Here is a 27,868-nt window from a genome sequence, read left to right as displayed (position 1 = left end):
GGGTACAGTTCCACAGACACTGACTCTCGCTGGGGTACAGTCCCACAGACACTGACTCTCACTGGGGTACAGTTCCACAGACACTGACTCTCAGTGGGGTACAGTTCCACAGATGCTGACTCTCGCTGGGGTACAGTTCCACAGACACTGACTCTCACTGCGGTACAGTTCCACAGATGCTGACTCTCGCTGGGGTATAGCTCCACAGACACTGACTCTCACTGGGGTACAGTTCCACAGACACTGACTCTCACTGGGGTACAGTTCCACAGACACTGACTCTCGCTGGGGTACTGTTCCACAGACACTGATTCTCACTGGGTTAGAGGTCCACAGACACTGATTCTCACTGGGGTACAGGTCCACTGACTCTCACTGGGGTACAGTTCCACAGACACTGACTCTCACTGAGGTACAGTTCCACAGACACTGACTCTCACTGGGGTACAGTTCCACAGACACTGACTCTTACTGGGGTACAGTTCCACAGACACTGACTCTCACTGGGGTACAGTTCCACAGACGCTGACTCTCGCTGGGGTACAGTTCCACAGACACCGACTCTCGCTGGGGTACAGTTCCACAGAGACTGACTCTCGCTGGGGTACAGCTCCACAGACACTGACTCTCACTGGGGTACAGTTCCACAGACACTGACTCTCGCTGGGGTACAGTTCCACAGACGCTGACTCTCGCTGGGGAACAGTTCCACAGACACTGACTCTCGCTGGGGTACAGTTCCACAGACGCTGACTCTCGCTGGGGTACAGTTCCACAGCCACTGCCTCTCGCTGGGGTACAGTTCCACAGACACTGACTCTCGCTGGGGTACAGTTCCACAGACACTGACACTCACTGCAGTACAGTTCCACAGACACTGACTCTCGCTGGGGTACAGTTCCACAGGCACTGACTCTCATTGGGGTACAGTTCCACAGACACTGACTCTCGCTGGTATACAGTTCCACAGACGCTGACTCTCGCTGGGGTACATTTCCACAGATGCCGACTCTCACTGTGGTACAGTTCCACAGACACTGACTCTCACTGTAGTACAGTTCCACAGACACTAACTCTCGCTTGGGTACAGTTCCACAGACACTGACTCTCGCTGGGGTACAGTTCCACAGTCACTGACTCTCGCTGGGGTGCAGTTCCACAGACACTGACTGTCGCTGCGGTACAGTTCCACAGACACTGACTCTCGCTGGTGTACAGTTCCACAGATGCTGACTCTCGCTGGGGTACAGTTCCACAGACGCTGACTCTCACTGGGGTACAGTTCCACAGACACTGACTCTCACTGGGGTACAGTTCCACAGACACTGACTCTCGCTGGTGTACAGTTCCACAGATGCTGACTCTCGCTGGGGTACAGTTCCACAGACACTGACTCTCACTGGGGTGCTGTTCCACAGATGCTGACTCTCGCTGGGGTATAGTTCCACAGACACTGACTCTCACTGGGGTACAGTTCCACAGACACTGACTCTCACTGAGGTACCGTTCCAGAGATACTGACTCTGGCTGGGGTACAGTTCCACAGATACTGACTCTGGCTGGGGTACAGTTCCACAGATGCTGACTCTCACTGGGGTACAGTTCCACAGACACTGACTCTCACTGGGGTACAGTTCCACAGATACTGACTCTGGCTGGGGTACAGTTCCACAGACACTGACTCTCACTGGGGTACAGTTCCACAGACACTGACTCTCGCTGGGGTACAGTTCCACAGACACTGACTCTCACTGGGGTACAGTTCCACAGATACTGACTCTGGCTGGGGTACAGTTCCACAGACACTGACTCTCACTGGGGTACAGTTCCACAGACACTGACTCTCGCTGGGGTACAGTTCCACAGACACTGACTCTCACTGGGGTACAGTTCCACAGACACTGACTCTCACTGGGGTACAGTTCCACAGATACTGACTCTCGCTGTGGTACAGTTCCACAGACACTGACTCTCGCTGGGGTACAGTTCCACAGACACTGACTCTCACTGGGGTACAGTTCCACAGACGCTGAGTCTCACTGGGGTACAGGTCCACAGACACTGATTCTGGCTGGGGTACAATTCCACAGACGCTGACTCTCACTGGGGTACAGGTCCACAGACACTGATTCTGGCTGGGGTACTGTTCCACAGACACTGCCTCTCACTGGGGTACAGTTCCACGGACACTGACTCTCACTGGGGTACAGTTCCACAGACACTGACTCTGGCTGGGGTACAGTTCCACAGACACTGACTCTCACTGGGGTACAGTTCCACAGATACTGACTCTCACTGGGGTACAGTTCGACAGATACTGACTCTGACTGGGGTACATTTCCACAGATACTGACTCTGGCTGGGGTACAGTTGCGCAGATACTGACTCTGGCTGGGGTACAGTTCCACAGACACTAGCTGTCCTCTGATAGCCTGTCATCACACACAAGCACTTTTCAGCAGGTGTCACTGGATAGCAAGTGATTAGGAATTGTTTTAAGAGCTGCTGTGAGGAGTTGTTTTTGTTTTGTTTTCATTCTATATCCCGGGGTCCTGAGGTCAATTGTAGCACCCCTACTGCTGTTCCATTTGAGATCAGCAAAGATCGGAATCAGACCTGGGACTCACCTGGTCGATTTGACTCATCGTCACAAATCCCTGAGACCTTGTTCCATGTTCTGTTTTACCATCGTACTCTGGGTTGGGTAAATATTCTGTGTTGTTCACTCTGTCCCTATGCTTTCTTTCAGCTGGCTGGCTACTTAACATGCAACAACTAACATTAGGAGATCAGATAGGGGAAGGGGAATTTGGAGGTGAGTGTTCAATGAATTAATTCCTAATCTCTTAATTGTTTGTTTGTTAATAGGTTCTGCACTCACCCAGGTGAGGGATGTTAATGCTGGGAAATGGTACATTTCCTCATTTCAGGCAACCAGTGTCAGAGCACTTCTAGCTCAGGTACAGCATGGGGTAGATGCAGAGTAAAGCTTCCTCTACACTGCCCCATCAACCACTCCCAGTCATGGGTTAGATGCAGAGTAAAGTTCCCTCTACACTGCTCCATCAAACACTCCCAGAGCAGGTACAGCATTGGTTAGACAGAGTAAAGCTCCCTCTACACTGCTCCATCAAACACTCCCAGAGCAGGTACAGCATTGATTAGATACAGAGTAAAGCTCCCTCTACACTGCTCCATCAAACACTCCCAGAGCAGGTACAGCATTGGTTAGACAGAGTAAAGCTCCCTCTACACTGCTCCATCAAACACTCCCAGAGCAGGTACAGCATTGATTAGATACAGAGTAAAGCTCCCTCTACACTGCTCCATCAAACACTCCCAGGTCAGGCACGGCATGGGTTAGACACAGAGTAAAGCTCCCTCTATATTGCCCCATCAAACACTCCCAGGTCAGGCACGGCATGGGTTAGACACAGAGTAAAGCTCCCTCTACACTGTCCTATCAAACACTCCCAGGTCAGGCACGGCATTGGTTAGACACAGAGTAAAGCTCCCTCTACACTGTCCCATCAAACACTCCCAGGTCAAGCACGGCATGGGTTAGACACAGAGTAAAGCTCCCTCTACACTGCCCCATCAAACACTCCCAGGTCAGGTACAGCATTGATTAGATACAGAGTAAAGCTCCCTCTACACTGCTCCATCAAACACTCCCAGGTCAGGCACGGCATGGGTTAGACACAGAGTAAAGCTCCCTCTATATTGCCCCATCAAACACTCCCAGGTCAGGCACGGCATGGGTTAGACACAGAGTAAAGCTCCCTCTACACTGTCCTATCAAACACTCCCAGGTCAGGCACGGCATTGGTTAGACACAGAGTAAAGCTCCCTCTACACTGTCCTATCAAACACTCCCAGGTCAGGCACGGCATTGGTTAGACACAGAGTAAAGCTCCCTCTACGCTGTCCCATCAACGTTTTCAGACCCAGCCTCAAGAATGCTCCCAGCTGCACTACTTTGACATTTTATCCACTTCCCATACCAGCTGTCCTTGGACCTCTGTGAGTGAAATTGATATTAAATTGGGAATTAGTGATAAACTGAGGGTCGTTTTGTGCTGTGGGCCCAAACTCACTAGAAACCTTCCCACACAGAGGATACCCACAGTCCAGGCTGATTCCCAGTCAAGGTTGCAGAGGTGAGAATTAGTGTGGAACCACCTAGTTCCATCCCCACCCACCCCGCAAAATAACAATATTAACCATTTATTCACAATAGAATTCTCTGCCTTATCTTATGGAAAATTCTAAACATAAGTTAAGATACTTGCGCGAGTCGCCTCATTTTCACATTTGTTCCTGCGTAAGCAAAGCTGTTTCAGGGTTTTTTTTACATGCTGCTTCTTTTTAATTTCCTTGCGAGATGTTAGCTGGTTATTGGAAGTGCGCTTTGGATTTAATGAGTCAAATTTCTGTGGTAACCCCTAAATGTGGCTGCAAAGCACTTCAGTGGGGCTCAGTCTAACGTGCACTCTGTGTCCTTGTAGCTGTGTATCAAGCTGAATACATTGGGCAGAAAGTGGCTGTAAAGAACATCAAATGTGATGTCATGGCTCAGTCCTTCTTAGAGGAGACCTCCGTCATGACGTAAGTGTGTCTTTTCGATGCTTTTCATCCTTCCTTTCCTGAAACTGCTGACTCTTGCTGTGCTACAGTTCTACAGGTGTCAATAATGTGTGAGCTACGGCTTGTTATTCAACCATCTCCTCATTCAACATCTACATCTATACACTTTCCAGTGATGGGTCAGTGGATAGTAATCAGGAGTGAGAACCCTGGCTGATAATTCCCACCCATCCCTATCCCAGGGGCCCGAATGCCAATTGTATCGGCCCTGGCTGAGATCAGGTAACTCAGCACAGACCAGGTATTTAACCTGGGACTTGCCCAGCCTGCATGACTCAGTACACTGGGTGATGCAACGATCGAGCCACCAAAGGACCTAGAGTGTATTGTTCCCAATATTTTAACCAATTACATGTTAAAGAGAAAAAACGTACAGTGCTGTTTCCTAAAGGTTAATGAACAAAGACCCTCCACCATACTCGAGTGAGTCTGTAAAAGGAACACCTGCAGATGGATAAAGTGCTGTGGTCCCTCAGTACCCACACTTTACCAAGAATAACATTCATGCCATGCCAGCTGATTCAGATAATAACATGATTCTTTTCAAATATTGGTGGTGATATTTTTAATATATTGAGTGCTGGTTGAGGGGACGGGTCTGGTTAGATGTTGAATCTGGTTGCGTGGGCTTGGATTTGGTTCAGTGGACACAGAGTCTGACTGAGTGGGAGTGGGTCCGGTTCAGTGAGTGTGGGTCCGGTTCAGTGAGTGTGGGTCTGGTTCAGTGACTGTGGGTCTGGTTCAGTGAGTGTGGGTCCGGTTCAGTGAGTGTGGGTCCGGTTCAGTGAGTGTGGGTCCGGTTCAGTGAGTGTGGGTCCGGTTCAGTGAGTGTGGGTCCGGTTCAGGGAGTGTGAGTCCGGTTCAGTGAGTGTGGGTCCGGTTCAGTGAGTGTGGGTCCGGTTCAGTGAGTGTGGGTCCGGTTCAGTGAGTGTGGGTCAGGTTCAGTGAGTGTGGGTCTGGTTCAGTGAGTGTGGGTCCGGTTCAGTGAGTGTGGGTCCGGTTCAGTGAGTGTGGGTCCGGTTCAGTGAGTGTGGGTCCGGTTCAGTGAGTGTGGGTCCGGTTCAGTGAGTGTGAGTCCGGTTCAGTGAGTGTGGGTCCGGTTCAGTGAGTGTGGGTCCGGTTCAGTGAGTGTGGGTCCGGTTCAGTGAGTGTGGGTCCGGTTCAGTGAGTGTGGGTCCGGTTCAGTGAGTGTGGGTCCGGTTCAGTGAGTGTGGGTCCGGTTCAGTGAGTGTGGGTCCGGTTCAGTGAGTGTGGGTCCGGTTCAGTGAGTGTGGGTCCGGTTCAGTGAGTGTGGGTGCGGTTCAGTGAGTGTGGGTCCGGATCAGTGAGTGTGGGTCCGGTTCAGTGAGTGTGGGTCCGTTCAGTGAGTGTGGGTCCGGTTCAGTGAGTGTGGGTCCGGTTCAGTGAGTGTGGGTCCGGTTCAGTGAGTGTGGGTCCGGTTCAGTGAGTGTGGGTCCGGTTCAGTGAGTGTGGGTCCGGTTCAGTGAGTGTGGGTCCGGTTCAGTGAGTGTGGGTATGGTTCAGTGAGTGTGGGTTTGGTTCAGTGAGTGTGGGTCCGGTTCAGTGAGTGTGGGTCTGGTTCAGTGAGTGTGGGTCTGGTTCAGTGAGTGTGGGTCCGGACTGAGTAAAGGATAGCAAACTGAGAAAAACCTTGACAAGGTACAGACTTAGTGAACATAGCCTGGCGATCGAAAAAGGCAGACACAGACAGGCCCGGCTGCCAAGAGAGGACAGGATATGCTCTCACTGCAGTCAGGGAGTGGTGGAGACAGAGATGCACTTCCTCACAGCTTGTGGAAAATATCAGGGCATCAGGGAGAATTTCTACCAACAATTCACACAAATATGCCCTAAATTCAGAAATTTGAATGACGACCAAAAATTCCCATACCTACTAGGGGAACAGAGAAACTGTGTAACCTTAGCGGCACACTATATTACAGCTTGCCATAAACAGAGGGACAACCAGTAAACCTAAGAAAAGAGAATATACAAATTATACGAATGTATATTTATACACTCAGGGATATATCTGTTTATACACTGTATGAATAGATCTGCGTTTATGTGTTCAACCATAAATGTTTTTCAATGCTTCGGCAACACAAGATGTACTTATCATGCGAATAAAGCAATTTGAATTGAATTGAATTGAATTGAGTGTGGGTCCGGTTCAGTGAGTGTGGATCCGGTTCAGTGAGTGTGGATCTGGTTCAGTGAGTGTGGGTCCGGTTCAGTGAGTGTGGGTCCGGATCAGTGAGTGTGGGTCCGGTTCAGTGAGTGTGGGTCCGGTTCAGTGAGTGTGGGTCCGGTTCAGTGAGTGTGGGTCCGGTTCAGTGAGTGTGGGTCTGGTTCAGTGAGTGTGTGTCCGGTTCAGTGAGTGTGGGTCCGGTTCAGTGAGTGTGGGTCCGGTTCAGTGAGTGTGGGTCCGGTTCAGTGAGTGTGGGTCCGGTTCAGTGAGTGTGGGTCCGGTTCAGTGAGTGTGGGTCCGGTTCAGTGAGTGTGAGTCCGGTTCAGTGAGTGTGGGTCCGGTTCAGTGAGTGTGGGTCCGGTTCAGTGAGTGTGGGTCCGGTTCAGTGAGTGTGGGTCTGGTTCAGTGAGTGTGGGTCCGGTTCAGTGAGTGTGGGTCCGGTTCAGTGAGTGTGGGTCCGGTTCAGTGAGTGTGGGTCCGGTTCAGTGAGTGTGGGTCCGGTTCAGTGAGTGTGGGTCCGGTTCAGTGAGTGTGGGTCCGGTTCAGTGAGTGTGGGTCCGGTTCAGTGAGTGTGGGTGCGGTTCAGTGAGTGTGGGTCCGGATCAGTGAGTGTGGGTCCGGTTCAGTGAGTGTGGGTCCGGTTCAGTGAGTGTGGGTCCGGTTCAGTGAGTGTGGATCCGGTTCAGTGAGTGTGGGTCCGGTTCAGTGAGTGTGGGTCCGGTTCAGTGAGTGTGGGTCCGGTTCAGTGAGTGTGGGTATGGTTCAGTGAGTGTGGGTCTGGTTCAGTGAGTGTGGGTCCGGTTCAGTGAGTGTGGGTCCGGTTCAGTGAGTGTGGGTCCGGTTCAGTGAGTGTGGGTCCGGTTCAGTGAGTGTGGGTCTGGTTCAGTGAGTGTGGGTCTGGTTCAGTGAGTGTGGGTCCGGAGTGAGTAAAGGATAGCAAACTGAGAAAAACCTTGACAAGGTACAGACTTAGTGAACATAGCCTGGCGATCGAAAAAGGCAGACACAGACAGGCCCGGCTGCCAAGAGAGGACAGGATATGCTCTCACTGCAGTCAGGGAGTGGTGGAGACAGAGATGCACTTCCTCACAGCTTGTGGAAAATATCAGGGCATCAGGGAGAATTTCTACCAACAATTCACACAAATATGCCCTGAATTCAGAAATTTGAATGACGACCAAAAACTCCCACATCTACTAGGGGAACAGAGAAACTGTGTAACCTTAGCGGCACACTATGTTACAGCTTGCCATAAACAGAGGGACAACCAGTAAACCTAAGAAAAGAGAATATACAAATTATACGAATGTATATTTATACACTCAGGGATATATCTGTTTATACACTGTATGAATAGATCTGCGTTTATGTGTTCAACCATAAATGTTTTTCAATGCTTCGGCAACACAAGATGTACCTTATCATGCGAATAAAGCGATTTGAATTGAATTGAATTGAATTGAGTGTGGGTCCGGTTCAGTGAGTGTGGATCTGGTTCAGTGAGTGTGGGTCCGGATCAGTGAGTGTGGGTCCGGTTCAGTGAGTGTGGGTCCGGTTCAGTGAGTGTGGGTCCGGTTCAGTGAGTGTGGGTCCGGTTCAGTGAGTGTGTGTCCGGTTCAGTGAGTGTGGGTCCGGTTCAGTGAGTGTGGGTCCGGTTCAGTGAGTGTGGGTCCGGTTCAGTGAGTGTGGGTCCGGTTCAGTGAGTGTGGGTCCGGTTCAGTGAGTGTGGGTCCGGTTCAGTGAGTGTGGGTCCGGTTCAGTGAGTGTGGGTCCGGTTCAGTGAGTGTGGGTCCGGTTCAGTGAGTGTGGGTCAGGTTCAGTGAGTGTGGGTCCGGTTCAGTGAGTGTGGTTCCGGTTCAGTGATTGTGGGTCCGGTTCAGTGAGTGTGGGTCCGGTTCATTGAGTGTGCATCTGGTTCAGTGAGTGTGGGTCTGGTTCAGTGAGTGTGGGACCGGTTCAGTGAGTGTGGGTCCGGTTCAGTGAGTGTGGGTCCGGTTCAGTGAGTGTGGGTCTGTTTCAGTGAGTGTGGGTCCGGTTCAGTTAGTGTGGGTCCGGTTCAGTGAGTGTGGGTATGGTTCAGTGAGTGTGGGTCCGGTTCAGTGAGTGTGGGTCTGGTTCAGTGAGTGTGGGTCTGGTTCAGTGAGTGTGGGTCCGGTTCAGTGAGTGTGGGTCCGGTTCAGTGAGTGTGGGTCCGGTTCAGTGAGTGTGGGTCTGGTTCAGTGAGTGTGGGTCCGGAGTGAGTAAAGGATAGCAAACTGAGAAAAACCTTGACAAGGTACAGACTTAGTGAACATAGCCTGGCGATCGAAAAAGGCAGACACAGACAGACCCGGCTGCCAAGAGAGGACAGGATATGCTCTCACTGCAGTCAGGGGGTGGTGGAGACACAGATGCACTTCCTCACAGCTTGTGGAAAATATCAGGGCATGAGGGAGAATTTCTACCAAAAATTCACACAAATATGCCCTGAATTCAGAAATTTGAATGACGACCAAAAACTCCCATACCTACTAGGGGAACAGAGAAACTGTGTAACCTTAGCGGCACACTATGTTACAGCTTGCCATGAACAGAGGGACAACCAGTAAACCTAAGAAAAGAATATATACAAATTATACGAATGTATATTTATACACTCAGGGATATATCTGTTTATACACTGTATGAATAGATCTGCGTTTATGTGTTCAACCATAAATGTTTTTCGATGCTTTGGCAACATAAGATGTACCTTATCATGCCAATAAAGCGATTTGAAGTGAATTGAATTGAATTGAGTGTGGGTCCGGTTCAGTGAGTGTGGGTCAGGTTCAGTGAGTGTGGGTCCGGTTCAGTGAGTGTGGGTCCGGTTCAGTGAGTGTGGGTCCGGTTCAGTGAGTGTGGGTACGGTTCAGTGAGTGTGGGTCTGGTTCAGTGAGTGTGGGTACGGTTCAGTGAGTGTGGGCCGGTTCAGTGAGTGGGGGTCCGGTTCAGTGCGTGTGGGTCCGGTTCAGTGAGTGTGGGTCCGGTTCAGTGAGTGTGGGTCCGGTTCAGTGAGTGTGGGTCCGGTTCAGTGAGTGTGGGTCCGGTTCAGTGAGTGTGTGTCCGGTTCAGTGAGTGTGGGTCCGGTTCAGTGAGTGTGGGTCCGGTTCAGTGAGTGTGGGTCTGGTTCAGTGAGTGTGGGTCCATTCAGTGAGTGTGGGTCCGGTTCAGTGAGGGTGGGTCCGGTTCAGTGAGTGTGGGTCCGGTTCAGTGAGTGTGGATTCGGTTCAGTGAGTGTGGGTCCGGTTCAGTGAGTGTGGGTCCGGTTCAGTGAGTGTGGGACTGGTTCAGTGAGTGTGGGTCTGGTTCAGTGAGTGTGGGTCTGGTTCAGTGAGTGGGGGTCTGGTTCAGTGAGTGTGGGGCTGGTTCAGTGAGCGTGGGTCCGGTTCAGTGAGCGTGGGTCAGGTTCAGTGAGTGTGGGTCCGGTTCATTGAGTGAGGGTCTGGTTCAGTGAGTGTGGGTCCGGTTCAGTGAGTGTGGGTCCGGTTCAGTGAGTGTGGGTGCGGTTCAGTGAGTGTGGGTCCGGATCAGTGAGTGTGGGTCCGGTTCAGTGAGTGTGGGTCCGTTCAGTGAGTGTGGGTCCGTTCAGTGAGTGTGGGTCCGGTTCAGTGAGTGTGGGTCCGGATCAGTGAGTGTGGGTCCGGTTCAGTGAGTGTGGGTCCGGTTCAGTGAGTGTGGGTCCGGTTCAGTGAGTGTGGGTCCGGTTCAGTGAGTGTGCGTCTGGTTCAGTGAGTGTGGGTCTGGTTCAGTGAGTGTGGGTCTGGTTCAGTGAGTGTGGGTCTGGTTCAGTGAGTGTGGGTCCGGAGTGAGTAAAGGATAGCAAACTGAGAAAAACCTTGACAAGGTACAGACTTAGTGAACATAGCCTGGCGATCGAAAAAGGCAGACACAGACAGACCCGGCTGCCAAGAGAGGACAGGATATGCTCTCACTGCAGTCAGGGAGTGGTGGAGACAGAGATGCACTTCCTCACAGCTTGTGGAAAATATCAGGGCATCAGGGAGAATTTCGACCAAAAATTCACACAAATATGCCCTGAATTCAGAAATTTGAATGACGACCAAAAACTCCCATACCTACTAGGGGAACAGAGAAACTGTGTAACCTTAGCGGCACACTATGTTACAGCTTGCCATAAACAGAGGGACAACCAGTAAACCTAAGAAAAGAGTATATACAAATTATACGAATGTATATTTATACACTGAGGGATATATCCGTTTATACACTGTATGAATAGATCTGGGTTTATGTGTGATATACCTATCAATTCGTCCAATAAAAAGCGACGAGTTAGGAACGTAACTAAAGGTTTTTATTGACTAAATAACAGAGCCCACCCTCGTGGGTGATCGGGTCCAACAAGGAGGAATACCAGCCAGTCGACTACCTTTATACCTGGGCAGGTAGGTGGAGCCATGGGCGGAGTCAGAGGTGGTCAGCCCAGGTATAACAGCGCGACAAGAGGCGACCTCGTATCGTGATACAACAGTGATAACGGTGATAACAATACAACAGTGATAACTATAGTGTAACGATAAAAGTGGTTTACCACATTCACCCCTTGTTTAGATTTGAGTCCAGCGGGGTGAAGTGTACTACCAGTTCTGGTATGTCAGTCTGTCCGGAGGCCTCGTCAGCCTCTCCGATCGTCGCAGCGGCGGTGCTGCATTATCCGGTGTTAGTGCTGGTGTCTGCGTGGTCGGCGAAGGCTCGTGGGGTTCCGGCATGCCGTCTACCTGGGCTGGAATTGGGGGGGTGGTGGGGGGGGGTAAAGGTGGTGTCTCCGGAGTGCCCGAGGGTGCGAGGTCTCGTAAGGAGACAGTGTCCTCCCGCCCGTCTGTGTAAGCCACGTAGGCGTACTGGGGGTTGGCGTGCAGGAGGTTCACCCTTTCGACCAGGGGGTCTGTTTTATGGGCCCTCACGTGCTTTCGCAGCAAGACGGGCCCCGGAGAGGTCAGCCAGGTTGGTAGAGTGGTTCCCGTAGTCGACTTCCTGGGGAAAACAAACATTCGTTCATGGGGGGTGGCGTTAACGGCAGTGCAAAGTAGTGACCGGATGGAGTGCAGCGCTGTCGGGAGGACTTCCTGCCAGCGGGAGGTTGGGAGGCCCTTAGACTTTAAGGCTAAGAGGACGGCCTTCCATACCGTCGCGTTCTCTCTTTCCACCTGGCCGTTCCCTTGGGGGTTGTAGCTGGTGGTCCTACTTGCTGCAATACCTCTCGCTAGTAGGAACTGACGGAGTTCCTCGCTCATGAAAGAGGAGCCCCGGTCACTATGTATATAGTTTGGGAACCCGAACAAGGCGAAGAGGTCGTTCAGGCATTTAATGACCGTGGTACTGGTCATGTCTGGGCAGGGGAAGGCAAAGGGGAAACGGGAGTACTCATCAACAATGTTGAGGAAGTACACATTACGGTCAGAGGACGGGAGGGGCCCCTTAAAGTCGATGCTCAGGCGCTCGAAGGGGCGGGTGGCCTTGATCAGGCTTGCTCTGTCCGGCCTAAAGAAGTGCGGTTTGCACTCGGCGCAGGTCTGGCAGTTCCTGGTTATGGTCCTGACCTCCTCGATGGAGTAGGGCAGGTTGCGGGCCTTAATGAAGTGGTAAAGTCTGGTGACCCCGGGGTGGCAGAGGTCGTTGTGGAGGGTCTGAAGTCTATCACTTTGCGCGCTGGCGCATGTAATTCGTGACAGAGCATCGGGGGGTTCGTTCAGCTTACCTGGCCGGTACAAGATATCATAATCGTAGGTGGAGAGCTCGATTCTCCACCTCAAGATCTTGTCATTCTTGATTTTGCCCCTCAGCTTGTTATTAAACATAAAAGCGACCGAACGTTGGTCGGTAAGGAGGGTAAATCGTTTGCCTGCCAGGTAGTGCCTCCAGCGTCGTACCGCCTCCACAATCGCCTGGGCCTCCTTCTCGACCGACGAGTGTCGGATCTCAGGGCCCTGTAGGGTCCTTGAGAAGAAGGCCACCGGTCTCCCCTCCTGGTTAAGGGTGGCGGCTAGGGCGAAGTCGGATGCATCGCTCTCGACTTGGAAGGGGATGGACTCATCCACTGCGTGCATAGTGGCCTTGGCAATGTCTCCCTTAATGAGGGAGAAGGCTGCGCACGCTTCCTCCGTAAGGGGGAAGGATGTGGACTTCATGAGGGGTCTGGCTTTGTCCGCATAATTGGGCACCCATTGGGCATAGTAGGCGAAGAGCCCCAGGGTTCTCTTAAGTGCCTTAGGGCAGTGGGGGAGGGGTAGCTCCATGAGGGGGCGCATTCTTTCGGGGTCGGGGCCGATGAGTCCGTTCTCTACTACACAGCCAAGGATGGCAAGGCGCGAGGTGTTAAACACACATTTCTCCTTATTGTAGGTGAGGTTCAGCCGTTGGGCTGTACGGAGGAATTTCTCCAGATTCACGTCGTGGTCCTGCCGGTCGCGGCCGCAGATGGTGACGTTATCTAGGTAGGGGAATGTGGCCTGCAGTCCGTTCTGGTCAACCATCCGGTCCATCTCCCTTTGGAAGACCGAGACCCCGTTGGTGACACCGAAGGGGACCCTAAGGAAGTGGTATAGGCGCCCATTCGCCTCGAAGGCGGTGTACTGGCGGTCCTCGGGGTGGATAGGGAGTTGGTGGTAGGCCGACTTAAGGTCGATGGTCGAGAATACGCGGTATTGTGCAATCTGATTGACCATGTCAGATATGCGGGGAAGGGGGTATGCGTCCAGCTGGGTGTATCTGTTTATGGTCTGGCTGTAGTCGATGACCAGGCGATTTTTATCGCCGGTCTTAACGACCACGACCTGGGCACGCCAGGGGCTGTTGCTCCCCTCGATGATGCCCTCCTTCAGGAGACGCTGCACCTCAGAGCTAATGAAAGCTCTGTCCCCAGCGCTGTACCGCCTGCTCTTGGTAGCGACGGGTTTGCAGTCGGGGGTGAGGTTAGCGAACAGGGAAGGTGGCGGCACCTTGAGGGTGGATAGGCTGCAGGTGTTACGCGGTGGGCGGTTTAACCTTCGCTGGTTGTCGACTGTGAGTGGGGGGAGGGGTCCACCGTATGCTAGGGTTACAATATGGAGGTGGGATTGGAAGTCCAGCCCTAGTAGGACGGCAGCTTAGAGCTGGGGGAGGACGAGGAGTTTAAAGTTTTTATACTCTGTACCCTTAACCGACAAGGTCACAGCACAGTAGCCGCTAATGTCCGTGGCGTGGGACCTCGATGCCATCGAGATTCGGTTGCGCGTTGGCAGGACAGGGAGGGAGTAGTGGCTCACCGTGTCTGGGTGGATGAAGCTCTCCGTGCTTCCGCTGTCGAACAGGCAGGTCGTGGCGTGGCCGTTTACTTTGATGTCCATCATCGACTTGGACAGGTGGTGTGGGCGGGCTTGATCCAGAGTGACGGAGGCTAGCGTGTAGGTAAGCGAGTCGTTGTCGTCTGCGGGCGAGGCGGTCGTCGGGTCCGGGGGCCCGGTGGCAGTCGGGCGTGGTGGGTAAAATGGCGTCTCCCACGAGGTAGGACAAAATGGCGGAGAAGATGGCTGCCCCCATAACTCACATGAGGCACTATTGGGGTCGGTTGCCTTGATCAAAGATGGCCACCCCCATGACTCACGTGTGGGGATACTGGCCTCAGTTGCCGTGAAAGAAGATGGCCGCCCCCACAGTTCGCATGAGGCACTGCTGGCCTCTGAAGATCCGCTCCTGCAGGCCTTAGAGAAATGGCCTTTCTTCCTGCAGGTTGTGCAGGTAGAGTTCCTGGCTGGGCAGCGCGACCTCGGGTGCTTCTCCTGGCCGCAAAAGAAGCAGCCGGCGGCCCGATCGCGGGTGCCCGATGTCGGAGCCGGTACCGGGGGTGGCGGGCCCGGTCGGGTCCGGGACGCCGACGCTGAGGTAGGTCCCGGGGGCGGCGCTGCGAAGGGTATTGCGGTAGGGGTCGGGCCCGAGTCCCAGGGTCGCGAGCAGTACCTGGAAAACGCCTCCTGGTCCTGATGGGCCACCTCCAGGGAGAGAGCGAGGGCTTCAGCTTTGTCCAGGTCGAGGTCTTTAGCTTCAAGCAGTCTTTGCCGTGAGTAGTCGGACCGTAGGCCTTTCACAAAGGCATCGCGGATATTATCTTCCGTATTTTCAACAGCCGTCACCGCTTTAAAGTCACAGTTCCTGCCGAGTGCTCTTAGCGCCCGTAAAAATTCAGCTACAGACTCTCCTGGCTGTTGCGGGCGGGATCTTAGGAGGTGCCTGGTGTACATGTAATTTACCGGGCTGCGGTACTGCTGTTTCAGTAGGTTGATAGCGGCCTCGTACGTAGTCGTGTCCTGTATGAGTGCGTATACTCTCGGGCTCGCTTGGGCGTTCAGAAGTCTTAGTTTGGATCTCTGCGGGGTGCCGGATTCTTCCAGGTAGGATTCGAAGCAGTCCAGCCAGTGTTTGAAGTTGAGGGCTGCGTTTGCTGCCTGTGGGTTTAGATCCAGGTACGGTGGTTTGAGGGCTTGCAGCCAAGCCGGCTGGTGTGGCTGTGCTTCTGGGAGGGCTTCTGGCTGGCCAGTAGTAGACATCTTTAAAATTTAGTCAATAAAATTGATATACCTATCAATTCGTCCAATAAAAAGCGACGAGTTAGGAACGTAACTAAAGGTTTTTATTGACTAAATAACAGAGCCCACCCTCGTGGGTGATCGGGTCCAACAAGGAGGAATACCAGCCAGTCGACTACCTTTATACCTGGGCAGGTAGGTGGAGCCATGGGCGGAGTCGGAGGTGGTCAGCCCAGGTATAACAGCGCGACAAGAGGCGACCTCGTATCGTGATACAACAGTGATAACGGTGATAACAATACAACAGTGATAACTATAGTGTAACGATAAAAGTGGTTTACCACAATGTGTTCAACCATAAATGTTTTTCGATGCTTTGGCAACATAAGATGTACCTTATCATGCCAATAAAGCGATTTGAATTGAATTGAATTGAATTGAGTGTGGGTCCGGTTCAGTGAGTGTGGGTCTGTTTCAGTGAGTGTGCGTCCGGTTCAGTGAGTGTCGGTCCGGTTCAGTGAGTGTGGGTCTGGTTCAGTGAGTGTGGGTCCGGTTCAGTGAGTGTCGGTCCGGTGCAGTGAGTGTGGGTCCGGTTCAGTGAGTGTGGGTCCGGTTCAGTGAGTGTGGGTCCGGTTCAGTGAGTGTGGGTCCGGTTCAGTGAGTGTGGGTCCGGTTCAGTGAGTGTGGGTCCGGTTCAGTGAGTGTCGGTCCGGTTCAGTGAGTGTGGGTCCGGTTCAGTGAGTGTGGGTCCGGTTCAGTGAGTGTCAGTCCGGTTCAGTGAGTGTGGGTCCGGTTCAGTAAGTGTGGGTCTGGTTCAGTGAGTGTGTGTCCGGTTCAGTGAGTGTGGGTCCGGTTCAGTGAGTGCAGGTCCGGTTCAGTGAGTGTGGGTCCGGTTCAGTGAGTGTGGGTCTGGTTCAGTGAGTGTGGGTCCGGTTCAGTGAGTGTGGGTCCGGTTCAGTGAGTGTGGGTCTGGTTCAGTGAGTGAGGGTCTGGTTCAGTGAGTGAGGGTCTGGTTCAGTGAGTGTGGGTCCGGTTCAGTGAGTGTGGGTACCGTTTAGTGAGTGTGGGTCCGGTTCAGTGAGTGAGGGTCTGGTTCAGTGATGTGGGTCCGGTTCAGTGAGTGTGGGTCCGGTTCAGTGAGTGTGGGTCCGGTTCAGTGAGTGTGGGTCTGGTTCAGTGACTGTGGGTCTGCTTCAGTGAGTGTGGGTCCGGTTCAGTGAGTGTGGGTCCGGTTCAGTGAGTGTGGGTCCGGTTCAGTGAGTGTGGGTCCGGTTCAGTGAGTGTGGGTCCGGAGTGAGTAAAGGATAGCAAACTGAGAAAAACCTTGACAAGGTACAGACTTAGTGAACATAGCCTGGCGATCGAAAAAGGCAGACGCAGACAGACCCGGCTGCCAAGAGAGGACAGGATATGCTCTCACTGCAGTCAGGGAGTGGTGGAGACAGAGATGCACTTCCTCACAGCTTGTGGAAAATATCAGGGCATGAGGGAGAATTTCTACCAAAAATTCACACAAATATGCCCTGAATTCAGAAATTTGAATGACGACCAATAACTCCCATACCTACTAGGGGAACAGAGAAACTGTGTAACCTCAGCGGCACACTATGTTACAGCTTGCCATAAACAGAGGGACAACCAGTAAACCTAAGAAAAGAGTATATACAAATTATACGAATGTATATTTATACACTCAGGGATATATCCGTTTATACACTGTATGAATAGATCTGCGTTTATGTGTTCAACCATAAATGTTTTTCAATGCTTCGGTAACACAAGATGTACCTTATCATGCCAATAAAACGATTTGAATTGAATTGAATTGAATTGAGTGTGGGTCCGGTTCAGTGAGTGTGGGTCTGGTTCAGTGAGTTTGGGTCCGGTTCAGTGAGTGTGGGTCTGGTTCAGTGAGTGTGGGTCCGGTTCAGTGAGTGTCGGTCCGGTTCAGTGAGTGTGGGTCCGGTTCAGTGAGTGTGGGTCCGGTTCAGTGAGTGTGGGTCCGGTTCAGTGAGTGTCAGTCCGGTTCAGTGAGTGTCGGTCCGGTTCAGTGAGTGTGGGTCTGGTTCAGTGAGTGTGTGTCCGGTTCAGTGAGTGTGGGTCCGGTTCAGTGAGTGTGGGTCCGGTTCAGTGAGTGTGGGTCCGGTTCAGTGAGTGTGGGTCCGGTTCAGTGAGTGTGGGTCCGGTTCAGTGAGTGTGGGTCCGGTTCAGTGAGAGTGGGTCCGGTTCAGTGAGTGTGGGTCCGTTCAGTGAGTGTGGGTCCGGTTCAGTGAGTGTGGGTCCGGTTCAGTGGGTGTGGGTCCGGTTCAGTGAGTGTGGGTCCGGTTCAGTGAGTGTGGGTCTGATTCAGTGAGTGTGGGTCCGGTTCAGTGAGTGTAGGTCCGGTTCAGTGAGTGTGCGTATGGTTCAGTGAGTGTGGGTCTGGTTCAGTGACTGTGGGTCTGGTTCAGTGAGTGTGGGTCCGGTTCAGTGAGTGTGGGTCCGGTTCAGTGAGTGTGGGTCCGGTTCAGTGAGTGTGGGTCTGGTTCAGTGAGTGTGGGTCCGGAGTGAGTAATGGATAGCAAACTGAGAAAAACCTTGACAAGGTACAGACTTAGTGAACATAGCCTGGCGATCGAAAAAGGTAGACACAGACAGACCCGGCTGCCAAGAGAGGACAGGATATGCTCTCACTGCAGTCAGGGAGTGGTGGAGACAGAGATGCACTTCCTCACAGCTTGTGGAAAATATCAGGGCATGAGGGAGAATTTCTACCAAAAATTCAGACAAATATGCCCTGAATTCAGAAATTTGAATGACGACCAAAAACTCCCATACCTACTCGGGGAACAGAGAAACTGTGTAACATTAGCGGCACACTATGTTACAGCTTGCTATAAACAGAGGGACAACCAGTAAACCTAAGAAAAGAGTATATACAAATTATACGAATGTATATTAATACACTCAGGGATATATCTGTTTATACACTGTATGAATAGATCTGCGTTTATGTGTTCAACCATAAATGTTTTTCGATGCTTTGGCAACATAAGATGTACCTTATCATGCCAATAAAGCGATTTGAATTGAATTGAATTGAATGGAGTGTGCGTCCGGCTCAGTGAGAGTGGGTCTGGTTCAGTGAGTGTGGGTCCGGTTCAGTGAGTGTGGGTCCGGTTCAGTGAGTGTGGGTCCGGTTCAGTGAGTGTGGGTCCGGTTCAGTGAGTGTGGGTCCGGTTCAGTGAGTGTGGGTCCGGTTCAGTGAGTGTGGGTCCGGTTCAGTGAGTGTGGGTCTGGTTCAGTGAGTGTGGGTCCGGTTCAGTGAGTGTGGGTCTGGTTCAGTGAGTGTGGATCTGGTTCAGTGAGTGTGGGTCCGGTTCAGTGAGTGTGGGTCCGGTTCAGTGATTTTGGGTCTGGTTCAGAGAGTGTGTGTCCGGTTCAGTGAGTGTGGGTCCGGTTCAGTGAGTGTGGGTCTGGTTCAGTGAGTGTGGGTCTGGTTCAGTGAGTGTGGGTCTGGTTCAGTGAGTGTGTGTCCGGTTCAGTGAGTGTGGGTCCGGTTCAGTGAGTGTGTGTCCGGTTCAGTGAGTGTGGGTCCGGTTCAGTGAGTGTGGGTCTGGTTCAGTGAGTGTGTGTCCGGTTCAGTGAGTGTGGGTCCGGTTCAGTGAGTGTGGGTCTGGTTCAGTGAGTGTGGGTCCGGTTCAGTGAGTGTGGGTCCGGTTCAGTGAGTGTGGGTCCGGTTCAGTGAGTGAGGGTCCGGTTCAGTGAGTGTGGGTCCGGTTCAGTGAGTGTGGGTCCAGTTCAGTGAGTGTGGGTCCGGTTCAGTGAGTGTGGGTCCGGTTCAGTGAGTGCGGGTCCGGTTCAGTGAGTGTGGGTCCGGTTCAGTGAGTGTGGGTCCGGTTCAGTGAGTGTGGGTCCGGTTCAGTGAGTGTGGGTCCGGTTCAGTGAGTGTGGGTCCGGTTCAGTGAGTGTGGGTCCGGTTCAGTGAGTGTGGGTCCGGTTCAGTGAATGTGGGTATTGTTCAGTGAGTGTGGGTCTGGTTCAGTGAGTGTGGGTCCGGTTAAGTGAGTGTGGATCCGGCTCAGTGAGTGTGGGTCCGGTTCAGTGAGTGTGGGTACGGTTCAGTGAGTGTGGGTCCGGTTCAGTGAGTGTGGGTCCGGTTCAGTGAGTGTGGGTCCGGTTCAGTGAGTGTGGGTCCGGTTCAGTGAGTGTGGGTCCGGTTAAGTGAGTGTGGATCCAGTTCAGTGAGTGTGGGTCCGGTTCAGTGAGTGTGGGTCCGGTTCAGTGAGTGTGGGTCCGGTTCAGTGAGTGTGGGTCCGGTTCAGTGAGTGTGGGTCCGGTTCAGTGAGTGTGGGTCCGGTTCAGTGAGTGTGGATCCGGTTCAGTGAGTGTGGGTCCGGTTAAGTGAGTGTGGATCTGGTTCAGTGAGTGTGGGTCCGGTTCAGTGAGTGTGGGTCCGGTTCAGTGAGTGTGGGTCCGGTTCAGTGAGTGTGGGTCCGGTTCAGTGAGTGTGGGTCCGGTTAAGTGAGTGTGGATCCGGTTCAGTGAGTGTGGGTCCGCTTCAGTGAGTGTGGGTCCGGTTCAGTGAGTGTGGGACCGGTTCAGTGAGTGTGGGTCCGGTTCAGTGAGTGTGGGTCCGGTTCAGTGAGTGTGGGTCCGTTTCAGTGAGTGAGGGTCCGGTTCAGTGAGTGTGGGTCCGGTTCAGTGAGTGTGGGTCCAGTTCAGTGAGTGTGGGTCCGGTTCAGTGAGTGTGGGTCCGGTTCAGTGAGTGTGGATCCGGTTCAGTGAGTGTGGGTCCGGTTCAGTGAGTGTGGGTCCGGTTCAGTGAGTGTTGGTCCGGTTCAGTGAGTGTGGGTCCGGTTAAGTGAGTGTGGATCCGGTTCAGTGAATGTGGGTCCGGTTCAGTGAGTGTGGGTCCGGTTCAGTGAGTATGGGTACGGTTCAGTGAGTGTGGGTCCGGTTCAGTGAGTGTGGGTCCGGTTCAGTGATTGTGGGTCCGGTTCAGTGAGTGTCGGTCCGGTTCAGTGAGTCTGGGTCCGGTTCAGTGAGTCTGGGTCCGGTTCAGTGAGTGTGGGTCCGGTTCAGTGAGTGTGGGTCCGGTTCAGTGAGTGTAGGTCCGGTTCAGTGAGTGTGGGTCCGGTTCAGTGAGTGTGGGTCCGGTTCAGTGAGTGTGGGTCCGGTTCAGTGAGTGTGGGTCCGGTTCAGTGAGTGTGGGTCCGGTTCAGTGAGAGTGGGTCCGGTTCAGTGAGCGTGGGTCCGTTCAGTGAGTGTGGGTCCGGTTCAGTGAGTGTGGGTCCAGTTCAGTGGGTGTGGGTCCGGTTCAGTGAGTGTGGGTCCGGTTCAGTGAGTGTGGGTCCGGTTCAGTGAGTGTGGGTCCGGCTCAGTGAGTGTGGGTACGGTTCAGTGAGTGTGCGTATGGTTCAGTGAGTGTGGGTCTGGTTCAGTGAGTGTGGGTCTGGTTCAGTGAGTGTGGGTCTGGTTCAGTGAGTGTGGGTCCGGTTCAGTGAGTGTGGGTCTGGTTCAGTGAGTGTGGGTCCGGTTCAGTGAGTGTGGGTCTGGTTCAGTGAGTGTGGGTCTGGTTCAGTGAGTGTGGGTCAGGTTCAGTGAGTGTGGGTCCGGTTGATTGAGTGTGGGTCTGGTTCAGTGAGTGTGGGTCCGGTTCAGTGAGTGTGGGTCCGGTTCAGTGAGTGTGGGTCCGGTTCAGTGAGAGTGGGTCCGGTTCAGTGAGTGTGGGTCCGTTCAGTGAGTGTGGGTCCGGTTCAGTGAGTGTGGGTCCAGTTCAGTGGGTGTGGGTCCGGTTCAGTGAGTGTGGGTCCGGTTCAGTGAGTGTGGGTCCGGTTCAGTGAGTGTGGGTCTGGTTCAGTGAGTGTGGGTCCGGTTCATTGAGTGTGCATCTGGTTCAGTGAGTGTGGGTCCGGTTCAGTGACTGTGGGTCCGGTTCAGTGAGTGTGGGTCCGGTTCAGTGAGTGTGGGTCCGGTTCAGTGAGTGTGGGTCCGGTTCAGTGAGTGTGGGTCCGGTTCAGTGAGTGTGGGTCCGGTTCAGTGAGTGTGGGTCTGGTTCAGTGAGTGTGGGTCCGGTGTGAGTAAAGGATAGCGAACTGAGAAAAACCTTGACAAGGTACAGACTTAGTGAACATAGCCTGGCGATCGAAAAAGGCAGACACAGACAGACCCGGCTGCCAAGAGAGGACAGGATATGCTCTCACTGCAGTCAGGGCGTGTTGGAGACAGAGATGCACTTCCTCACAGCTTGTGGAAAATATCAGGGCATCAGGGAGAATTTCTACCAAAAATTCACACAAATATGCCCTGAATTCAGAAGTTTGAATGACGACCAAAAACTCCCATACCTACTAGGGGAACAGAGAAACTGTGTAACCTTAGCGGCCCACTATGTTACAGCTTGCTATAAACAGAGGGACAACCAGTAAACCTAAGAAAAGAGTATATACAAATTATACGAATGTATATTTATACACTCAGGGATATATCTGTTTATACACTGTATGAGTAGATCTGCGTTTATGTGTTCAACCATAAATGTTTTTCGATGCTTTGGCAACATAAGATGTACCTTATCATGCCAATAAAGCGATTTGAAGTGAATTGAATTAAATTGAGTGTCGGTCCGGTTCAGTGAGTGTGGGTCTGGTTCAGTGAGTGTGGGTCCGGTTCAGTGAGTGTGGGTCCGGTTCAGTGAGTGTCGCTCCGGTTCAGTGAGTGTGGGTCCGGTTCAGTGAGTGTGGGTCCGGTTCAGTGAGTGTGGGTCCGGTTCAGTGAGTGTGGGTCCGGTTCAGTGAGTGTGGGTCCGGTTCTGTGAGTGTGGGTCCGGTTCAGTGAGTGTGGGTCCGGTTCAGTGAGTGTGGGTCCGGTTCAGTGAGTGTGGGTCCGGTTCAGTGAGTGTGGGTCCGGTTCAGTGAGTGTGCGTCCGGTTCAGTGAGTGTGGGTCCGTTTCAGTGAGTGTGGGGCCGGTTCAGTGAGTGTGGTTCCGGTTCAGTGAGTGTGGGTCCGGTTCAGTGAGTGTGGGTCCGGTTCAGTGAGTGTGGGTCTGGTTCAGTGAGTGTGGGTCCGGAGTGAGTAAAGGATAGCAAACTGAGAAAAACCTTGACAAGGTACAGACTTAGTGAACATAGCCTGGCGATCGAAAAAGGCAGACACAGACAGACCCGGCTGCCAAGAGAGGACAGGATATGCTCTCACTGCAGTCAGGGAGTGGTGGAGACAGAGATGCACTTCCTCACAGCTTGTGGAAAATATCAGGGCATCAGGGAGAATTTCTACCAAAAATTCACACAAATATGCCCTGAATTCAGAAATTTGAATGACGACCAAAAACTCCCATACCTACTAGGGGAACAGAGAAACTGTGTAACCTTAGCGGCACACTATGTTACAGCTTGCCATAAACAGAGGGACAACCAGTAAACCTAAGAAAAGAGTATATACAAATTATACGAATGTATATTTATACACTCAGGGATATATCTGTTTATACACTGTAAGAATAGATCTGCGTTTATGTGTTCAACCATAAATGTTTTTCGATGCTTTGGCAACATAAGATGTACCTTATCATGCCAATAAAGCGATTTGAATTGAATTGAATTGAATTGTGTGTGGGTCCGGTTCAGTGAGTGTGGATCTGGTTCAGTGAGTGTGGGTCCGGTTCAGTGAGTGTGGGTCGGGTTCAGTGAGTGTGGGTCCGGTTCAGTGACTGTGGGTCCGTTTCAGTGACTGTGGGTCCGGTTCAGTGAGTGTGGGTCTGGTTCAGTGAGTGTGGGTCCGGAGTGAGTAAAGGATAGCAAACTGAGAAAAACCTTGACAAGGTACAGACTTAGTGAACATAGCCTGGCGATCGAAAAAGGCAGACACAGACAGACCCGGCTGCCAAGAGAGGACAGGATATGCTCTCACTGCAGTCAGGGAGTGGTGGAGACAGAGATGCACTTCCTCACAGCTTGTGGAAAATATCAGGGCATCAGGGAGAATTTCTACCAAAAATTCACACAAATATGCCCTGAATTCAGAAATTTGAATGACGACCAAAAACTCCCATACCTACTAGGGGAACAGAGAAACTGTGTAACCTTAGCGGCACACTATGTTACAGCTTGCCATAAACAGAGGGACAACCAGTAAACCTAAGAAAAGAGTATATACAAATTATACGAATGTATATTTATACACTCAGGGATATATCTGTTTATACACTGTATGAATAGATCTGCGTTTATGTGTTCAACCATAAATGTTTTTCGATGCTTTGGCAACATAAGATGTACCTTATCATGCCAATAAAGCGATTTGAATTGAATTGAATTGAATTGTGTGTGGGTCCGGTTCAGTGAGTGTGGGTCGGGTTCAGTGAGTGTGGGTCCGGTTCAGTGACTGTGGGTCCGTTTCAGTGACTGTGGGTCCGGTTCAGTGAGTGTGGGTCTGGTTCAGTGAGTGTGGGTCCGGAGTGAGTAAAGGATAGCAAACTGAGAAAAACCTTGACAAGGTACAGACTTAGTGAACATAGCCTGGCGATCGAAAAAGGCAGACACAGACAGACCCGGCTGCCAAGAGAGGACAGGATATGCTCTCACTGCAGTCAGGGAGTGGTGGAGACAGAGATGCACTTCCTCACAGCTTGTGGAAAATATCAGGGCATCAGGGAGAATTTCTACCAAAAATTCACACAAATATGCCCTGAATTCAGAAATTTGAATGACGACCAAAAACTCCCATACCTACTAGGGGAACAGAGAAACTGTGTAACCTTAGCGGCACACTATGTTACAGCTTGCCATAAACAGAGGGACAACCAGTAAACCTAAGAAAAGAGTATATACAAATTATACGAATGTATATTTATACACTCAGGGATATATCTGTTTATACACTGTATGAATAGATCTGCGTTTATGTGTTCAACCATAAATGTTTTTCGATGCTTTGGCAACATAAGATGTACCTTATCATGCCAATAAAGCGATTTGAATTGAATTGAATTGAATTGTGTGTGGGTCCGGTTCAGTGAGTGTGGATCTGGTTCAGTGAGTGTGGGTCCGGTTCAGTGAGTGTGGGTCGGGTTCAGTGAGTGTGGGTCCGGTTCAGTGACTGTGGGTCCGGTTCAGTGAGTGTGGGTCCGGTTCAGTGAGTGTGGGTCCGGTTCAGTGAGTGTGGGTCGGGTTCAGTGAGTGTGGGTCCGGTTCAGTGAGTGTGGGTCCGTTTCAGTGACTGTGGGTCCGGTTCAGTGAGTGTGGGTCCGGTTCAGTGAGTGTGGGTCCGGTTCAATGAGTGTGGGTCCGGTTCAGTGAGTGTGGGTCCGGTTCAGTGAGTGTGGGTCTGGTTCAGTGAGTGTGGTTCTGGTTCAGTGAGTGTGGGTCTGGTTCAGTGAGTGTGGGTCCGGTTCAGTGAGTGTGGGTCCGGTTCATTGAGTGTGGGTCCGTTTCAGTGAGTGTGGGTCTGGTTCAGTGAGTGTGGGTCTGGTTCAGTGAGTGTGGTTCTGGTTCAGTGAGTGTGGGTCCGGTTCAGTGAGTGTGGGTCCGGTTCAGTGAGTGTGCATCTGGTTCAGTGAGTGTGGGTCCGGTTCAGTGAGTGTAGGTCCGGTTCAGTGAGTGTGGGTCCGGTTCAGTGAGTGTGGGTCCGGTTGAGTGAGTGTGGGTCCGGTTCAGTGAGTGTGGGTCCGGTTCAGTGAGTGTGGGTCTGGTTCAGTGAGTGTGGGTCCGGTTCAGTGAGTGTGGGTCCGGTTCATTGAGTGTGGGTCCGTTTCAGTGAGTGTGGGTCTGGTTCAGTGAGTGTGGGTCTGGTTCAGTGAGTGTGGTTCTGGTTCAGTGAGTGTGGGTCCGGTTCAGTGAGTGTGGGTCCGGTTCAGTGAGTGTGGGTCCGGTTCAGTGAGTGTGGGTCCGGTTCAGTGAGTGTGGGTCCGGTTCAGTGAGTGTGGGTCCGGTTCAGTGAGTGTGGGTCTGGTTCAGTGAGTGTGGGTCCGGTTCAGTGAGTGTGGGTCCGGTTCAATGAGTGTGGGTCCGGTTCAATGAGTGTGGGTCCGGTTCAGTGAGTGTGGGTCTGGTTCAGTGAGTGTGGGCCCGGAGTGAGTAAAGGATAGCAAACTGAGAAAAACCTTGACAAGGTACAGACTTAGTGAACATAGCCTGGCGATCGAAAAAGGCAGACATAGAGAGACCCGGCTGCCAAGAGAGGACAGGATATGCTCTCACTGCAGTCAGGGAGTGGTGGAGACAGAGATGCACTTCCTCACGGCTTGTGGAAAATATCAGGGCATCAGGGAGAATTTCTACCAAAAATTCACACAAATATGCCCTGAATTCAGAAATTTGAATGACGGCCAAAAACTCCCATACCTACTCGGGGAACAGAGAAACTGTGTAACCATAGCGGCACACGATGTTACAGCTTGCCATAAACAGAGGGACAACCAGCAAACCTAAGAAAAGAGTATATACAAATTATACGAATGTATATTTATACACTCAGGGATATATCTGTTTATACACTGTATGAATAGATCTGCGTTTATGTGTTCAACCATAAATGTTTTTCGATGCTTTGGCAACATAAGATGTACCTTATCATGCCAATAAAGCGATTTGAATTGAATTGAATTGAATTGAGTGTGGGTCCGGTTCAGTGAGTGTGGGTCCGGTTCAGTGAGTGTGGGTCCGGTTCAGTGAGTGTGGGTCCGGTTCAGTGAGTGTGGGTCCGGTTCAGTGAGTGTCAGTCCGGTTCAGTGAGTGTGGGTCCGGTTCAGTGAGTGTGGGTCCGGTTCAGTGAGTGTGTGTCCGGTTCAGTGAGTGTGGGTCCGGTTCAGTGAGTGTGGGTCCGGTTCAGTGAGTGTGTGTCCGGTTCAGTGAGTGTGGGTCAGGTTCAGTGAGTGTGGGTCCGGTTGAGTGAGTGTGGGTCAGGTTCAGTGAGTGTGGGTCCGGTTCAGTGAGTGTGGGTCCGGTTCAGTGAGTGTGGGTCCGGTTCAGTGAGTGTGGGTCCGGTTCAGTGAGTGTGGGTCCGGTTCAGTGAGTGTGGGTCCGGTTCAGTGAGTGTGGGTCCGGTTCAGTGAGTGTGGGTCAGGTTCAGTGAGTGTGGGTCCGGTTCAGTGAGTGTGGGTCCGGTTCAGTGAGTGTGGGTCCGGTTCAGTGAGTGTGGGTCTGGTTCAGTGAGTGTGGGTCCGGAGTGAGTAAAGGATAGCAAACTGAGAAAAACCTTGACAAGGTACAGACTTAGTGAACATAGCCTGGCGATCGAAAAAGGCAGACACAGACAGACCCGGCTGCCAAGAGAGGACAGGATATGCTCTCACTGCAGTCAGGGAGTGGTGGAGACAGAGATGCACTTCCTCACAGCTTGTGGAAAATATCAGGGCATCAGGGAGAATTTCTACCAAAAATTCACACAAATATGCCCTGAATTCAGAAATTTGAATGACGACCAAAAACTCCCATACCTACTAGGGGAACAGAGAAACTGTGTAACCTTAGCGGCACACTATGTTACAGCTTGCCATAAACAGAGGGACAACCAGTAAACCTAAGAAAAGAGTATATACAAATTATACGAATGTATATTTGTACACTCAGGGATATATCTGTTTATACACTGTATGAATAGATCTGCGTTTATGTGTTCAACCATAAATGTTTTTCGATGCTTTGGCAACATAAGATGTACTTTATCATGCCAATAAAGCGATTTGAATTGAATTGAATTGAATTGAGTGTGTGTCCGGTTCAGTGAGTGTCGGTCCGGTTCAGTGAGTGTGGGTCCGGTTCAGTGAGTGTGGGTCCGGTTCAGTGAGTGTGGGTCCGGTTCAGTGAGTGTCAGTCCGGTTCAGTGAGTGTGGGTCCGGTTCAGTGAGTGTGGGTCGGGTTCAGTGAGTGTGTGTCCGGTTCAGTGAGTGTGGGTCCGGTTCAGTGAGTGTGGGTCCGGTTCAGTGAGTGTGGGTCCGGTTCAGTGAGTGTGGGTCCGGTTCAGTGAGTGTGGGTCCGATTCAGTGATTGTAGGTCCGGTTCAGTGAGTGTGGGTCCGGTTCAGTGACTGTGTGTCCGGTTCAGTGAGTGTGGGTCCGGTTCAGTGATTGTGGGTCCGGTTCAGTGAGTGTGGGTCCGGTTCAGTGAGTGTGGGTCCGGTTCAGTGATTGTGGGTCCGGTTCAGTGAGTGTGGGTCCGGTTCAGTGAGTGTGGGTCCGGTTCAGTGAGTGTGGGTCCGGTTCAGTGAGTGTGGGTCCGGTTCAGTGAGTGTGGGTCCGGTTCAGTGAGTGTGTGTCCGGTTCAGTGAGTGTGGGTCCGGTTCAGTGAGTGTGGGTCCCGTTCAGTGAGTGTGGGTCCGGTTCAGTGAGTGTGGGTCCGGTTCAGTGAGTGTGGGTCCGTTTCAGTGAGTGTGGGTCCGGTTCAGTGAGTGTGGGTCCGGTTCAGTGAGTGTGGGTCCGGTTCAGTGAGTGTGGGTCCGGTTCAGTGCGTGTGGGTCCAGTTCAGTGAGTGTGGGTCCGGTTCAGTGAGTGTGGGTCCGGTTCAGT

The 27,868-nt window shown here is 52.2% G+C and overlaps 1 protein-coding gene across 2 annotated transcripts in view; it reads left to right on the top strand.

Moving 5' to 3' along the window:
* matk (megakaryocyte-associated tyrosine kinase) overlaps positions 1-27,868 on the top strand; it is a 225,889-nt gene that overhangs the window by 173,821 nt on the left and 24,200 nt on the right. For both annotated transcript variants that reach the window (XM_086004846.1, XM_086004845.1), the window contains 2 exons: positions 2,750-2,815; positions 4,509-4,608. In XM_086004846.1, coding sequence (XP_085860972.1) covers positions 2,750-2,815; positions 4,509-4,608 — 166 coding nt within the window. The remainder of the gene's footprint in view (positions 1-2,749; positions 2,816-4,508; positions 4,609-27,868) is intronic.

This window comes from Somniosus microcephalus, chromosome 13 (assembly GCF_052327205.1).
Source record: "Somniosus microcephalus isolate GS21.2 chromosome 13, FLI_Smic_1.0, whole genome shotgun sequence".
Classification (NCBI taxonomy): Eukaryota; Metazoa; Chordata; class Chondrichthyes; order Squaliformes; family Somniosidae; genus Somniosus; species Somniosus microcephalus.
Note: the sequence above shows the minus strand (reverse complement) of the source record. Positions and strands in the feature narration are given on the sequence as shown.